The sequence below is a fragment of the Protomyctophum parallelum genome, assembly GCF_964188405.1.
Source record: "Protomyctophum parallelum genome assembly, chromosome: 14".
Classification (NCBI taxonomy): domain Eukaryota; kingdom Metazoa; phylum Chordata; class Actinopteri; order Myctophiformes; family Myctophidae; genus Protomyctophum; species Protomyctophum parallelum.
Window position 1 is genome coordinate 40,921,235 of NC_139709.1, and position 17,547 is coordinate 40,938,781.

The 17,547-nt window shown below is 41.7% G+C and overlaps 1 protein-coding gene across 1 annotated transcript; it reads right to left on the reverse strand.

Annotated features, from left to right (window-relative positions):
* Positions 1-386: 386 nt before the first annotated feature.
* Positions 387-17,213, reverse strand: lrrcc1 (leucine rich repeat and coiled-coil centrosomal protein 1). Its single transcript, XM_083781068.1, has 20 exons — positions 17,046-17,213; positions 16,030-16,076; positions 15,164-15,369; positions 14,951-15,016; positions 14,634-14,801; positions 13,044-13,210; positions 12,411-12,617; positions 12,033-12,226; positions 9,864-10,029; positions 9,500-9,648; positions 7,903-8,107; positions 7,032-7,171; positions 6,143-6,344; positions 4,434-4,619; positions 3,897-4,071; positions 2,725-2,888; positions 2,126-2,334; positions 1,265-1,402; positions 899-1,034; positions 387-741 (listed from the first exon to the last, which is right to left on the reverse strand). The coding sequence occupies exons 2-20, from the start codon at positions 16,071-16,073 to the stop codon at positions 625-627; spliced, it is 3,039 nt and encodes a 1,012-aa protein (XP_083637194.1). The 5' UTR covers positions 16,074-16,076; positions 17,046-17,213; the 3' UTR covers positions 387-624.
* Positions 17,214-17,547: the final 334 nt, after the last annotated feature.

Consider the following 17,547-nt stretch of genomic DNA (forward strand, 5'->3'; position numbering starts at 1 on the left):
GCATTCTACAAGCTCAGTCACGCTTGTAGATCGTAGGGATGGGTCAGAAGAATAATCGATAGTTCAAATATATATATATATATATATTTTTTGTATATTTGTTATCTAAAGCCTGTCCATAGTAACTTCATTCTAGAGCAGGGTAGGGGTGGGAAACTTTGATGGAGAGAGGGGGCCACTAAACCTCGACACTCACTCCAGGGGGCCACATTTTTACTCAAATAGCCCGTAATAATCACAAATGTAATGATAAAGGGATAATTATTCATTGTAAAAATAATTATGCATTCGTACAGTTAGTGATACATATGAACTTTAACGACAACTGGGCTGTAGTAATAAAAACGGGTCAAATATAACATTTATTCTGGTAAATGACACACAAATACAATAACATTTTCAGAGTTGTTCTTCCTTGGCTTAAATTCAGTTCGTTATTAAAATATTAAATATTTACTAGAGAGTAATGTACACGGTATACTAAAATACACCAATAATTCAATTTCAGAAATAGAAACAGATAATACATAAATAGACAACCATCTTTCACAGGTTCTCTGTTCATAAAAGCTCAACAATTGTGGCATATTTAGTGATTTGAGACTAAACTGTAACTAAGTCATTTCACATGTCAAAAGTTTTTAAAACTGTAGTGAGACGTCTCATCTTCTCCTCCATAATTTTCTTATTTGTTTCTGTCTCTTCCAGGAGCTGACGCATCTCCTCTTCAACTTCAAACACCTGAGGAACACACACACACACACACACACACACACACACACACACACACACACACACACACAAGCTGCTACAAAGAAAGCGAACACATTTTGTGGTGACATTGCATCACATAACTGAACCCAAATAATACTTGTGTTTACGTAAGGCATTATCATACCATCTGATTGGCTTGTTCAATCCGTTTCTGTTTGTCATTGGCCAGTTGTAAGAGCTCAGCTTGGTGAGAGGCCTGCATAGACTCCAGCTGTCGACGGAATGCATCGTCCACGCAGTGTAACTTCTCCACTGCAACTCTTAAGAGGCACAGGAGAAACAATTCATTTGTGATTTTAATAAGAAATAGCACATGACTAATGTGTACAGATTTACGCCTTTTAGCCTCTGCAGTTGAGGCAAATAAAGGCAGTGGCCACTATTAAGAGGAAATGTGGTATACCGGTATACTATATAGGTATACTGTGAACATAAATACCGGTGCTGTAAATATTACATAATAAATATGGTAGAAATTCTGTGAGCCTACTTGTGGGCTTCTGTTGCTTTGTTCCTTTCCTCTACCAATGAGTGTTCCTTGGAGTCAAAGTTCTCCTTCATGCGCTTCACCTGGCTCTCCAGATGAGTCAACAGCTCTGCCTTCCCCTGCCACTTCTTACTGGAAGCACTGGGAGCACAGACACACACCACAAAGAGATGTTATACAGTATGAAAGATATAGTACTGAAGTCTGACGTCAAACACCACGCCCTGTGGATCATGACGATTTTTTTCCCCATTCAAATATCCAATATATACATTACAGGACCACTTCACCACTTTTCAACCTATCTTCATATAATAAGTCCTCACTAATAATCATGAAGAAATGGCGCAATTCTTTTCTACTCAGTCTGTGTCTCATAGGAGGGCTGTGGGCAGTTCAGAAACCGTCTTCCAGTGACATCATCGATGGGGAATACAAGCTAATAAAAACTGCAAGCTTTCTAGTCCTGAAAAGTTGCAATGCGAAAATGGAAGCCATCGTTCTCAAGATAATGAAAATCTATTATTTTATCTTGTTTAAAAAATAATCTGCCTAATGATGATGTCACTGGAAGACGGTTTCTAAACTGCCCACAGCCCTCCTATGAGACACAGACTGAAAGAAATCGTGCCATTTTATCATGATTATTAGTGAGGACCTATTATAAGAAGATAGGTTGAAAAGTGGTGAAGTGGTCCTAAATCATGTAAATCACAAACTCTGTTATTTAGTCATACTATATGGTAAGAACTTAGCATCAACTGGCAGTGAGAAAGTACAAATTAAGAAAGAAAATGAAAAGGCCGCCTACAAATTGACTACAATTCTCAGGCATAGGTGTGTGTGTGTGTGTCTGTCTCTTGCCTGTAGACACGGTGGGCCTCCACCAGCTCCAGCTCCTTGTCCTCTAGCTGTTGTTTGAGCTCCTCCTTGCGCAGGCAGAGCTGCTCCACCCGCTCCCTGAGCTCAGTCAGCGGCGCCGTCTCCTCCTCCAGCTGCTGGCGGAACCTCCTCTGGGCCTGGACAGACTCCTCGCGCAACCTCCGGATCTGCTCGTCGCGCTCCTGCACGGCCTTAAGGAGGGAGAGAGAGACACCCGCACACACAGAGGAAGAGAGAGAGGAGGTGGAAGGATTCAGTAATTCAATTCAATAGTTTGTTGTGAGAGAAAAACACAGTTGACTTTTCTTGTGACTTCTGGGGCGATATCCACTCAAAATAACATCATGGAAAACAAAGGTAAGGGATCGCACACAGTGGTAAGAGTAAATTATTTATTTTAAGAGACATAATTTACTCTTGCCACTGTGTGCGATCCATTACCTTTGTTTTCCAGAAAAACACAGTTGCCATGAGGATGTCAGTGCTTTCAGGATGGAAAGCAACTATGACAAAGAGGAAGAAATTCCCAACAGAACCTAACAGAAACCTTTTGCAAGGCTCGTTGATTTTAGACTTGCTACCTCTTTCAGCTTGCGGATTGTCTCCGTCTGGTCATCAATGATCTTGGCTTTGATCCGGAGGGTGTCGTTGTCCCTCTCATTCTGTTTCTTCTGGGTCTCCAGCTCAGTGCCCAGAACCTCGATTCTGGCTTCCAGGCGACCACGGTCCTGGGCCAGTGACGCTCCTGCCAAACAGCCAGAATGTTTGGTCATTTCGGGGGGTTGACATGTCTGTGTAGTGTGTGGTCAGTGGTGTGTTCCACATGACCACTAGATGGCAGCAGCAGCTCTAGCTTTTCCACCTAAGAATCTTGATGACACTGCAGTGCAATATCTTAAGATTTTTGCAGTGCTTTGTGGGTGCTCCAATTGCTTGTAAGAAACTCAGTGTGCCTGACATATGCCGATATGAAGAGTCCAACTAGAGCAGTGCAAATGTGTGTGACGAGAGAGACGGCAAGTTCTTTGACTACCATGATTATTAATGAAGTCACTTTTACATGTTTATTGTGCTCATGTAGCCTTTTATACATGTCATACATTGTGTGTTTTATATTATTATTACAATGTATGAGAATGTATATGTATGTAAAAAAAGAAATCACACCTGTGTGACGTGAGGGGCACTCTAATCATCGTACATCATCATCAAGAATGGTGGTTCCTTATTGGCCAATGGTTCCCACTGACATACATATGCCAAAATTCTCCATTTATTGTGAATGGCATGTCATGTTTGTGTTCAGACAACACAAACATTAAACACTATAGCTGTTTATAGGAGGGGCTAGCGCCCCGCAAAAATGCATTTGAGGAAGATGCACTTGTCTGCCACCACTCACAGTGTCTCCCAGCCAGGGAAGCCTCCTAGGGCGTCCCAGTGACATGAAAAACAGAGAACATCAAAGCTTCTCGCCTGTTTTAAACGGAGTGAAAACTCAGCCGGTACGTCACCACCTGAGAGTGCACCAAAGACTATCTGACCTGTGATCGATGTCATACTGTATTCCAGAGGCACAGAGCTTTTGTATCCCAAATATCTTGTACACACTGCCAGTAGGGCACACTTCTGTGGCCTACCTCCAGTATTCCACTAATCATTTTCTCCGTGTTTTATGGGTGTGTGACTGTGTGTATGTGTGTGTAAACACATACACGTATATTTATTCTTGATTAATGAGCTGTGTTCATACCTTGCTGTGCGAGCTCCTGACCCCATATCTTCCTCTCGGCTCGGAGGCCATCTATGACTGACTCCTGGGCTGTGAGCTGGGTTAGCAAACGTGATTTGTCCTTCTTCAGCAATTCTAGCTGCAGGCCGAGACGGCTATCCTGCGCCGCCGCGGCTTCTAGGGGCCGCAGACGGCCCTGATGAACAGACAGCAGCAAACATTAACTGAGATCGATGGCCCACAGATGGACAATTACTCAAATGGTCTTTTTGATGGCATGTATTCTAGATATTGAAGAGACTGTAACAGAGTTCATTAAAGACAGAAGAAGCTGTTGGGTGGAAACCTTGTACTGTATGTCCAAAACGGTTTGTTGATTATTATTTCAAAAAGTTGTGAAAATAGCTGTGTGACGCGTTGCGAGCGTGGAGATCTGCAATTTTGGAATATGGAGATGACAGGTTAGTTTGAAAAGGTTAGTCTTTGTTACCAAAGGGTAAGACATATTTGTAGTACTAAAGGTACTGCAAGAACAAATGCACTGCAGTATCACTATACCTTCAGTTCAGTAACAACATCTCTCTTGGCTTTGATAAGGTCAGTGATGTGGCTCTTCTGCTCTTTGACCATGGCTGTGAGCTCCTGCACCAAGGAGGCAGACTGCTTCTCCCTCTGCTGGGACAAGTCGAGGGCTGTCTTGAGCTTCGACAGCTCACTGCCCAACTGGTCGCACACCTCTTTCACCTGTACACAGCATAGGCAAGAAGTGGGGGTTAACATACACAGCTAAATCCTGCGGTAATTTAAATGCAAATTGAGTTGCACATATATAAAACACTGAGGAATGTACCGTGTACAAGGCCACAAAAAAGTTTAAAACAACAAGAAAATTATATTTGGTCCCGTCAAAAGTGTGTCAACCGACCAACAATTTAATCAGTCAGTGTCAAATTTGAGATCCCACAGAATGTCTAGTTTAATTGGTTTAGCGGAGGCAATCTGTAAAAAATCACATGAATTTGAGTGGCAATCTCTATCTCCTTCACACTCTGCGAGGTTAAAAGTTTCAGAGATAAAGCACATCAAATTGCTCCGACATTAGCATTGAGAAATGAAATTACAATTCTTGCAGAGTGCAATATTAAATGAGTGAAAGTATCACGGTAAAACAGACCGATTCAATCTAATCCTTTTATATCGAAATTGTCCTGCGGCAATCACTGACTTAGCCAGTCAAATTATCCTTACTCATAGCCCCTCGTCTATGAGCTGGATGAAAAAAATATACCTATAGGGAATGAAGTCATTTGCAACCTTTTTGACAGAGTCATTTCTCCACAAGAATTCAAACATGGTTTTACTTAAACTGTGAAAATGGCCAATCTGCAATTGTTATCTACAAAGTGGGGTCCAATGGACCCCCAAGGATCCTTGAAAAGGTTCTAGGGGGTCCCCAGCAAAATGAGTTAACAATGAACAGCAGGGGTGCCCAATATAGATCGTGATCTACCAGTAGATCACAAAGGCTGTGCAGGTAGATCACATGACATGCCCTTAAAGAATATTTAATTAAAAAAGAAGAAAAAATATATATATACCCAAAGATGTTGATATCGATTTTGTATTCATCTTTAGGGCCCCAAATCACACCGTAGAAAGCACAAGTGTTTTTTTGACTAGGAAGTCATATTTTGACAGCAGAAACTGCCTGTCCATCCCCATCTAAAGATTGGACAGTATTAGGATGTTGATATTAATTTTGTATTCATCTTTAGAGTTCTTTGACTGGGGACTCATATTTTGACAGCAGAAACTGCATGTCATAATTTCACCCCACTAATTATATTGTGTTGATATTCATTTTGTATTCATCCTTGGGGCCCCAAATCATACCCTAGAAAGCACTAGCGTCTATTTAAAACACAGGTTTTTTGACTGCCATGTCTATATTATCTACAAAGTGGGGTCCATGAACCCCCAGGGATCCTTGAAAAGGTCTCAGGGGGTCCCCAACAAAATGAGTTAAGTATAGCAACACAAAGATTTTAACCACTATAACCTTATTTTATACTTTGGCTATTCAATAATCAATCTCCAAGCTCACAGTGCAACAAGTTACGAAGCGCTGTGAGCTTATGGATCTGCTATATATGAAAAATTCGAAATAATTTGACCAAATACAATTAATGTGGGGTTCCATGGCATGAAAAATAACCACCATTCTACAACACAGTTTGAAAGGCTGATGTCTCTACTCTTATCCAGACCTCAGAGAAGCGAGTAGCCTCGATGGTTAGCGCCATGCGGAACTCATCCTCCAGGGCGGCGTACTGCTTCCTGCCCTCTGCGAGTCTCTCCTCCAGCTCTGCTGCCCGGCGGTCATGTCTCTGTTCCACTGAAACCATCTCGTTCGCCACCGCTTCACGGAACTCTGCTCCGCTAGGTGTTAACCGCGCCTCCAGCGCTTTTCTGTGGAGCAGCGGGGATGGACAATGTTCACACCTGGACACTTTGCCAATTTTAAAATGACTGCAGATAAGTGTACTGCATGTTATACTTTAGCTATTGAAAAATAGCAGATCTACAAGCTCATGTAGGTCTGCTATTTGTTTTTATCGTGAAAATGCGGCACAAATCATTGAATATATATTCTTTCAGAAGACTTTTTTTTATTTCGACGTCAGGCCTAAATGGGTTAAAAAAGTGCAACAGCAATTCCTATTTGATTGTTTAAGTTAAAAAACAGACTATAAAATGAAGAAACCTGGAACTGGTATTTTATTCCTAATTGGGTTGACCAATCCGAACTTGCATATGGGTTTTTGGGAACGGTCCTCTTAGACTATGGGATCTGTAGACGTTGGTTGCAGTCCCATAGCCCGGATGGACAGTGGGTGGACATGACGGGTGTGGACTAGTGAATAATGGCTGAGCAGTTTGTTATGAAATGAGATATGGCTCTTGTGAAAAGTTAAACACCTGGTATTAAAAAAGATCATAGCATGTGATGCGAGTAATAAATACTAGCAACATTTTGTTGAAATTATTACCTCACAAAACAGTCATATTTTAGAGCAAGTAATTAATCATACTTTTTAAACCTTGACATCAGATTTTCTGTTTACCAGACTGATTGTATATCATTTTGACGTGCACCTGTGTTCTTGCTCCCTGGATGCCAGCAGTTCGTGGACTTGCTGCAGCTTGTCTTTGTGCTGGCGAACAGAGGCTCTCTGAAGATCCACTTCTCTCTTCAGAGCTGATGCCCTGTTCCCCAGCTCCTGAGTCCGTTTCATCTGAAAGGTCAAAAACACCTGTTTTATCTGCTGTCATTTAAATGTTAAGTTCCCACAACAATTTAGAGAGAGAATTGGCATACTTTGGGCACATTTATGAAAGGCGATTAATCATAATCACACTGTGCTAAAAGTGAGAAAACACAGTATCCTTTAAGACGTTCAGAGAAAAGTGTCATTAACCGTCTTCCTGCCATTGCCGAAGCCCTTCGGCAATCAAAGCCTCAATTTGATAATACACCTTGCTGCCATTGCCGTAGCCCTTCGGCAATTATACTTTTTTAGTGCATATGATCGATCGAGCCATAATGCTACTCACGTTAGCCGGTTAGCTAGCAATGTTGTTAGCACTGCACTGGATCGTTCAGATTAGATCGCGGTCGCCATAAGAATCCATTCTATCCGTTTCTTTCAATCGCCTGTATCTCCTATTCCTTGTCCCAGATGGCATTTTTGGTCAAACCAGCGTTTCTTTGACGGCACAGAGCCGACGTTGTGCAGTGCTATATGTACCGGCATTGATTCGATTATGTAAACAAAGGTTGTCTTGGCAACGTAAAGCTGGCAGGGATAAGCTCACTTCCGGTTGAGGCAAAATGTGGCTTTTCAAAATAAGAGCTCAAATTAAAAAAATGCTGGCATGAATTAGGTCCTAATTTCTCAATAAATGGCAGCAGTAAAAGGGTTAAGTACATTACAGTATCAACAGCCGCAAAGCTAGTGCTACTCACCTCCTCTGCCTGTTGGCGTGCCCTGAGAGCCTCTCCATGGGAGATGGTGTCCTCCAGGCTGCGCAGTGCCCTCTTGTGTTGCTCCTCATTGTCACGGGCCTGCCCCAGCTGCTGGGCCGAGGACTGACACCTACCCTCCATCTCCTCTATACGGCTCTGTAGGCCGGAGTGCTCCGACCTCTCCTTTAGCAACAACTCTTTAAGCCTGGAAGAGTAGGAGGAAATACGACCTTTAACAAGACAAGACGTGCAAAACGTGTAGATGCAACCGAACTTTGACAATGAGGTATTAAAAAAATGGTGTGGAGGTGACACTATATAATAGACTTGATTTTGGGGGGTATACTTTTCCAAGCACCACGATAAGAAGAGTAGTGTCCATATAAAAAACAATAAACAACATTGTAAAGTGAGATGGGAAAGTTAATGGAATGGAAAGGGATTTATAAAAGTATCGAACGGAAAGACAGGATGGAAAGAAACTGAGCACGCTCTTGCCTAATAGGCGTATGGGAGCTGTGAGTCAATGACCTCCTCATGCAGTATAAGCTCTTTAAATGTTCCATGAGCCACGAGATAAAGAGTTAACAGCAGCAACCCCTGCTCGATATCTTTAGACCACTGTAGCAGGAGTGGCAATTAAGATGGATTCATCTGTCACACATATGGCTGTCACCAACTCTCTAATTGCCGTCATGATGACAATTTATCTAAGCAAGGGGGGCAGTGCAAGCAATACCAGAGCACAATACAATACATCCACTGTACACACGGCTCCCTGTCTTTATCTTCACAGAGGAGTGACACTTTAGCACTCCAGGGTCTGACATTATTTGGATGAGACGGTGATATTTGGAGGAACTTAATTATACATAATCATACCCTGTGGCTTAAATAAATATAAAATAAATAAATATCACAGGAAACTGCCTTCATGCTTAATTTGTTGGGGTAATGGATGGAAAGTGGACGGCTGAGGAGTTTTTCGGCAGAGATGCTAAGGAATGTTAATGGCAGGCTGGATAGATATTCATTATTCAGAAACAGATGGCGCGACTCAGCCTCACGAGAGATAAATACAAAAGGATGAGGAGGGGATAGAGAATCCATTATAAAAAAAACAACACAGATTAGTTCAAAGATTTCCTGTTCCCTTAAAGCATCCATTTCAAATATATGGTCTTGAAACTCTCCTGTGTGTGATCGACACGTAAATGGCGCATTTCTACAAAGTGCTTTACAACACAGGCATTCAGACATCAACGGTAGACGGGGGGGGAGGGGGGTGTAACGTTTAGCACCCTGAGCTGGAGTCGAACCCCAATCTCCAGCTCGGTAGACAAGGCAAGCAACAAGGAGGAGCAAGTTACAGCCGGGTCTTTCGCAGGGTCGTTACACTGGCATACCAATAGTCTGACATACGTGGCTGGTTAAGACTCAACCCGTGGCTCCTTCATACGTGGCCGGTTAAGACTCACCCTTGCCTTCCGCGTGCGGTTAGGGTTAGGTTAGGGTGTCTCACTATTGTGTGTCGGACTGTTAAGAAGTCGGACTAAAGATATGCACCCGCGTTCCGTGTGCGCATGCATGTGTGTACCTGTCTGTGGTGTGCAATGCCATGCTCTGGAGGTCTTTCTCCTCACTGGCTCTGGTCTGCAGGTTATTCAACTGCTCTGTAAGCTTCCTCACAGCCTGTTCTGCCTTCCAGCGCCTCTCCCTCTCCTGGTCACGCTCCTCCACAATTGTCTAGTGTACACATACAACCACACAATAAGTAAAATAAATGTATAATTATGTCCACCTTAACCCCCTTAGAAGTCGGATTCCAGGAAATAAAAAAAATCTACAAAATAATTAGGGTTCACTGTGGAACAGTAAGTATTGAGATAACAATTGTGACAATATTGAGAACAGCGGATATCATATTAACACCATTAAGTTACAGTTTATCTGCTTAGTACCCTGTAGGTTTCCTCCTCCACGGTGGGCTTGGTGCTCCTGGCCCCTGGGGCCCGGCTAACTACCAAGGGGCCCCTTCTCACTGGTCCCGCTGTGTCTAAATGCCCAGGGGCCTCGGTCTTCCTCTTGTGCCCAGCACACTTTGCTCCCTTCTGTTTCTCTTGATCACTGCACATAAAACAAACATATTTGAGTGAGCTTAAAAAAAAAGAAAGAAAACATCAATTATTTGCCGGTAAGTAGAAATCCTCAGGCAAAAGTCTGGGTTTGTGAAGGTCAAGGCTGATAACTTGTTTAATTTCATCATCGCATAAACTTTTACCAACTCTGATTTTCGGGGCGAATGCCTCACCATCACCTTGATTTTGATGAGGACAGTCGGGAGCTCACTAAAGAAAGATTACTGCATCCTAAGCAGGTGTCATAAGTGGCTGATGAAGTAAGATGAGGGGGCAGAGCAAGGCAGCGCAGTCGTTCATCATGGGCTGGGGGGAGGGCTGTAATTTCTGAGAGGAGAGATTACAACCTTGTTCCAAGAGGAGGATTTATCACCTGGTCCCTGGTGAGGGTGCAGGGGCATTCGCTCTCTCTTCAAGGTACTTGATGGGTTGATACATGCTACACAACACATAACGATTGGGTTTAATTATTAACAGGTAGACCGTGCCAATTACTGGATTGTTAACATACATACATGTGCCCACAGTTAAATCAAACTAATCAATTTGAATTAGGAAAAAGACCCCTTGAGATGTACCATCTCGTTTTTGAGGGGCTCCCAACACAGATACATGTCACAATCATTATTGTACATGTAAACAGTACAACTAAACAAATTACATACAACTAACATGGACAGGACAAAACACTAAACATTGCAAACCTTGAAAACCTTACAGCCTCATTATGGCATTGAATCCAATCATTATCCAATACATTATGAAAATACTACGTCCTATACAGTGAGTGCAAAAAAATTAAATGATGATAATAGTAATACAAAATAAAATAATGAAATAATAAAGGAATAAACATGGTGATGGCATATTTACTGAAAGCAAGAACATAAAACTTTGAAGTAAGAAGACAATGCACTTTTGAAAACTGGGAATGTTGAGATGGATCTAATGTTATTTGGTAAAGTATTCCAGTCTGTAGGGGCTTTAAAGGAAAAGGCATATTTACCAAATTCAATAATAACCAAAGGAACAGTAAAGTAAACCTGAGTGGAGTGTCTGGTACGTTGTGTTGAAGGAATAAAAGTTAAATAGCGTTTGAGGTAAATAGAATAATTTAAATAAATACATTTAAAATCCAGTTGAAGCCAGTGCATGTGTCTTGGTGTCCATTGAAGTCTGTCGTACATTATGCAATGGTGTGTGAGAAAAGGACAGCCAAGGACAAATCGACAGAGTCTATTGTATGCAGTGTTAAGTGGAACAAGATTTTGAGGCATTTTGATTATCCACATCACAATAGTCAAATAGTACGTACACTGAGTGAGAAGCAGTTTCTGGATCTATATAAACTTTATATAGATCCGAAGTTAACCTTTTTTAACAAATGGTTAATATGAGATTTGAATGCGAGTTCTGGGTCCAACCATACGCCGATATTTAATAGATTGTAAACAAATAACCACTTTTAATAAAATAATCAATTTGCAGATGATCTACAAGCTCACAACATTTGTGCAACACAGTTGTTTGACTAAATATGAAATAGCGTACCTATTCTGGGGAGAACTTCCAGTGGAAATAGCAGATCTATAAGCTCATAATGCGTTGCGTTGTGAGCTTGTAGGTTGTATGCTCATAATGCGTTGCGTTATGAGCTTGTAGGTTGTATTTTCAGCAAAAGGATTTGGTGTAGACTAGAGGGACAAAAAGGAGGAGACACTGTACAGAACCCTGGGGGACATCAGTCAACTATATAGGAATTAAGTGGTAGTAGTTAGTTACTGGTTAGTCCAACTAATCAGTTTAGTCGATTATAAAAAATAAAATTATGTTGATAAACATTTTCATAGATTTTATAGTTTTTCCCCAAAAACGAATAGAATAATCGCTCAGAAGATAAATCGTTACAGCCCCTATTTCCAGATAATAATTACAATCACACTGAATGGTAGATGAATCATCTACCTCTTATCACAAACGGTTCTAAATCACCTGTCTGATCTCCTGCCTTTAGTCGCCTTGGTGATTCTCCTGACTGTCGTGGACCGTGTTGGAATCCTGGAGCACCTCTTGTTCTCCTTCCCGCTGTCACACTCACTCTCTGACGTGTGGTCTATGTCCCTCTTGGCTTTCCGTACCATCGCATCAGAGGCGGTGGAGCTACTGGCGATATCTCTTGCAGGGTTCTGGGTGAATATTTCAGTTGTAAAAGTAAACAAACGTTAGATCAACAAACACTTGAAGGAGTTCAAAAGGGGTTGGAATTAACAAAATGGCACACTTAATAAAATATTGTACACTGAATGGAAACATAAGGATATAGACAGAAGCGCTTCTAATCACAGTTAATCAGCCGGGCGGTCTAAACACCTGTTGAACCAGCTGGGACACCTGGTGCTCCAGTTTCCTGATGCGGTGCTCACTGAGGGGCTCTGTCGTAATGGCCTTGTCAGCCTGCTGTGGTTGAGAGTGCTGATGTGTGACAGCATCTGTGCCTTCTTCTGAACTGGTCAGCTGACGGAAACGGCTCAGCATCTCGTCAATGCGGGGCGTGTTGAGAGACCCATCCCCTCTAACCTACGATAAACAACACAAATGCAGCTTGTACATGGCAAAAAAAACCTACTTCGTTACAAGTTACAACAGACTCTGATAAATGGGGTTGGGTGAGGGCCCTACACAATACACATGCTCATGTTTATAACCAGCACACAAGAATGACTTTTCCCAATTTAGTTTGTTTTTCCTTTTTACGTTCTATAATTTTCTTTAGTCAGCTTTTGCTGTATTCTGTTAATTTTTGTATTATAAGTTAACGGAGAGAAATAATTGTAGCCTGGTTTCCAGCCTGATTCGCTGCGTTCCGTGATTTGTAGCGAATCAGTCTGGAAAGAGAATTCTGTCTACCCTACAATTGGAGGTTTAAACATGTTTGGTTGAAAAACGAAACATGATTTTGTGTATCGCTTTAACATCCCATTATACAAAACACAAGAGAACTACCAGTTCAGTGACACTAGCATCAGAGGAGAGGAGGAACTCCACATATTCATCCAGACCCGGAATGTCACCAGGGCTGTCCAGCCCTAGAGGTGCTGGATTCCCCAGTCGGTCCAAGCCATCCATGACAGAGACCTGCGGTAATGACTGCATAACCATGTCCCTGTACCCTGCAGTAGAACAGACACTTATTAATCTGGCCACTTTTAAGTGGGCTCTCATGAATTATGAAAATCACGTAACCAAGGTCACATTTATGTAGTCAGAAATACTGGTCAGAAATATGCAGGAGCAAAGATAAAAAAATGACCGTTGAACTCTCACAATGCCGCTGATTTGTTATTTTCTACAGTGTCACATCAAGTTTGGTTTGTTACTTAATTTGTCATTCTTTCCAAAATACTATGATTTGTGACCTCCATGTTGATTTGTGAGCAACCCTGTTTACAGTAGGTCTTGTTTGTTTAAGCATTGTGTCCTTGCCAGCAGTTGGCCACAACATATGGGTGCATATTGTTTTGAACCATACCTTTCTCTTTCTTATAACCCATTTTTTTCACCCAGTGTTTGAGTAAGGACGCGCTCTTACTGGCCAGTGCCCTTGTGCAAGGACACACTGTGATTGGCCACTAGCCACTTTGAGTGGCAGTCGGGGCAAACGCTCTCGCCAGAACATGATTTACTAATCAGGGAGGCAGTTTAGAGAACAGTATTATGCATGTATTTTGTGAGGGTACCTACCCTAGAGGCCACGGGGAAAACATGCAAACTCCACCTGAATTTGGATTTTGGTCTTCAGAAAGTTGCAGTTGTTTGAAAGTTGCAGAAAGTTGCGGTTGTTTGACCCCAACATTATATCTCTTGTCATTTATCTACATTTTCTAAGGTAACTTCTGGTTTACAAAAATGCATTTGTTATGTATGACTTTACATACTGTATGTCCTATAAAATGCCTCAAACTTTTTGTCAGAATTGTAGTCAGAACTCACACTGCATCTACGCAATGCACTAGTGCACAGACATATCCACATGATGGATAGATTAGATTGTACCCACAACAGGTACTCTGAGCTTAATCTTGAGTAATTACATTTAGGGCTTTTTCATTAATAAATAACTGCTGCCAAATCAGCTGTGTAATCAGATTCCAATTCTAGCTATAAAACAACGGCATAATCACCACCATTTTAATAAGGGCATTTTGGGGAGACCGGGGACATAATTTAGATTAGAGACTGTGATTAAGCGATGTTTCCACAGAAATAAATGTATAGAAGAGTAAGTAATCAATCCATGGGGACCTAAAGTGAGGCATTTATTAAATATGAAGATGCATTGGTTATATGGTATCCCTAGCAATAAGCTTCATCAGGTCCTGAAGCAAAGTAGGTAGTAGCTTGTTTATAACCTATGCGTATTTTCTATCTATGGAACCTGTGACAGAGTCCGTTGCCGGTTACTGTCGAGGGTTGCTGTAACGTATGACTGCAATATTTTTTTCTGAAAAGCCAACATTAGACATGATCTCTAAGCCGTAATGAAACCACCTTCAAGTGCCTTTCAAATGCTTTGGTAACATCTTTATACGGAACCTGGCATAGTGCAGAGAGGATTGTCTTTGCCATTCAGGCTCAGAGTGACTTCTCTCAAACTCTGCACTCCCAACATGCACTGCAGCAGGTGGTTGATGCTGTCCAGACGGTTGCTATGGAGACTGAGGTGCCTCAGCTTGTATTCCGTCCCATGGAGATAAAGCAAGCCTAAGGTGTGCATAAAGTTGAAAACAACATCATCGACCCGACATTTAGTTTTTATTCTTTAGAGTTTAGATTGAAGTATCTCTAAACTCTAAAGAATAAATAAATAAATAATACAAAAATAACCTTTGTTCAATCGATATTCAACTCACCCGTGAGGCTGCTTATCTGATTGTAGGACAAGTTTAATCTTGTCAGGTTCACAAGGCCATTAAGTCCTTTAGTATGGCAAGAGGACAAAAACAGCTCATAAAGGGACAATGGTATTGAAAGTAAACACAAGACACACTAATGAAGATCACCCAAAATGCTAAAACATGCAGTCCTGACAGATGCAAACATCTGTCAGGACTCAGGAGGCTCACCTTCAACCTTGGTGATTAAGTTGCAAGATAAATTCAAGGTTCTCAAGGATGCCAGAGAGCTAACACCCTCGATGCGTGAGACACGATTGGAAGAAAGGTCTAGGTGTCGCAGATGCCAAACTGTGGTTAGTCCCTCTATCCTTGGAATGTGGTTGCAGTGCAGATTGAGTGAGGTTATAGTGGGAGTAAGAGGAACCTCCAACAGACTAGAGAAAAAACAACAGGCAAATGCCTTTGTAACAGCTGTGGTGAATAAATAGGACAAATCACAGTTTAGTTTAACCACATGAACGTCCCTATCCAGGACGGGGGCATGTCATACTCATAATAGGCAAATATTTGGAGAGAACAGGCGAACGTTCAGCAACAATAGCAGATCTGCAAGCTCACATTTCACAACATGTCGCAACTAATTGTAATATGAGTTAAAGAGATTTAGTGTAGATTGAAAGAAATCTAACTTGTGCAAAGTGAGGGGCGCTCTTATCTTATCATCATACATCACATTCCGTGCATCCTCAATACAGCATGTACTTTGCTCAGCCAATCAAATCATCACTATGGCGTGATCAGCCAATCATCAGCCAATGTTTGTGTTCACACAAACCCTCAAAGCTGGGCATAGGAGGGCCCCTCAAAAAAGAAAGGGACCATGTGCAGTAGAGACATCTGAGGGACCTTGGCCAGTCAATGAACTAAAGATTAAGATGGGTGCAGAACAGCCTCTAAATGAATACACGTCACTAGTTTTATACTTCATAGGTTTGATACAGAAATAAAGGGAATAGTACAGCAACAAATAACAATGACTCTGCAGTATTGTGATGATTGATGAAAAGGTGTCGACAGAGGATGCAGTTGGTTACCTTGATATGCTCTTGTCAATCAGACTCAGCTCTCCATCCGCCATAACCTATTTTACAAAACTGATGTTACTTTACTTAGTTCATTTTACATTACTCGTGTAGCAGATGTAACATTATAAAATAAGTTACTACAGTTTGCCTAGGCTCCAGCACCTACAATACTTTAACACTTTGGTCTGCCTCCTCCGTCAAACTAAAAGTCCTCCCAGCCCGTCTGTCCACCATGGGGTCAAGAGCTTTCAGCCGCTCTGCCCCTCGCCTCTGGAACTCCCTCCCCCCTGACATGAGAAACATGGACTCTATCACCATTATTCCAAACTCACCTCAAAACCCACCTGTTTAGGCAGGCTTATGACTCTGCGTGACCTGTGTCTTCTGCTGCAAGCTGTGTTTTGTTCTGCTTTTAACTGTGTTTTGTACTGTTTTTAACCTGTACGGCGACCTAAATTCCATAAATTCAAGTGCACATGTAATTATTATAATATGAATTATAATATAATAAGGGCTACAATCAACACCTAAACTGTACTGCATTTACAGGGTTGCTAGCATGGTAGCCTTGAATAAAGACTGTCATCTTTGATCCTGGCATTTGATTTGTGTACACTAGTATCTCAAATGCCAGAATCGAATAATCCATCAAATACATTATGATCCAAGGCTACGCAACCAGAGCTATTATGTTCAGACAGAGTTACAGGGGCTTGGCGTTGTCTGTCCAACACCACAGGGGGAAGTGGACAGTAGTCCACTTTGAAACTGTCAGAATCGATCAAATACATATACGAGAATCTACATTTTAGGCTAGCATGGATGCACAGTAGGCTTAGGCTATATCCGAGTGACTCAATCTGAGAAGTGTTAGATTGTCATGAAGCAGAACTCGTCTCTGACTGTTAAACAAATTTGCAGATCCTCCTTTGATCCTACTAAAACAATCTCTCGACGTTAATACGTTTTCTGTCCCATTTGTCAGTAAGAAACTGCATGTGTGCCAATATAGTCTGGGATCTTACCAACAGATGTCCATACAGAGGGGGTGACTTACGTGTTGTCAATTCCACAACAAGCTGACTAGCATGACTTGGCTAACTAAGTTTAGCAAACTCAGAGAACATCCAACCAATAAGAAGCTATATGGGCATTCCTGCGGCAAATCTCAACGATCGTCCCAAAATGCAGTCACAATATGGTTTAAAAAAAGGACGTAGTATTTTACAACGACCAGTGAATCATAATTATTATCATTATTGTTGTTATAGACCGCCGCTCAAGTCGAATTCGCCGCTTCAGGAATTACATATCCTGTTTACATTAATGACGTATTCAGCACAGCAGTAACTTCCGGATTCACCAATAATTCATACACGCAATATTTCGTCGCGGGTAGAAAGTAATAGGCGGCAGTCGGCAGGCCTAGATTCTTTAATTTGTAAATAATATATAAAGATGAAGTATACGTATGCTGTGGTGGCTCGTATCAAATGGGCAAGTGGCCGGCTCAGCCTGGAGTAAAGA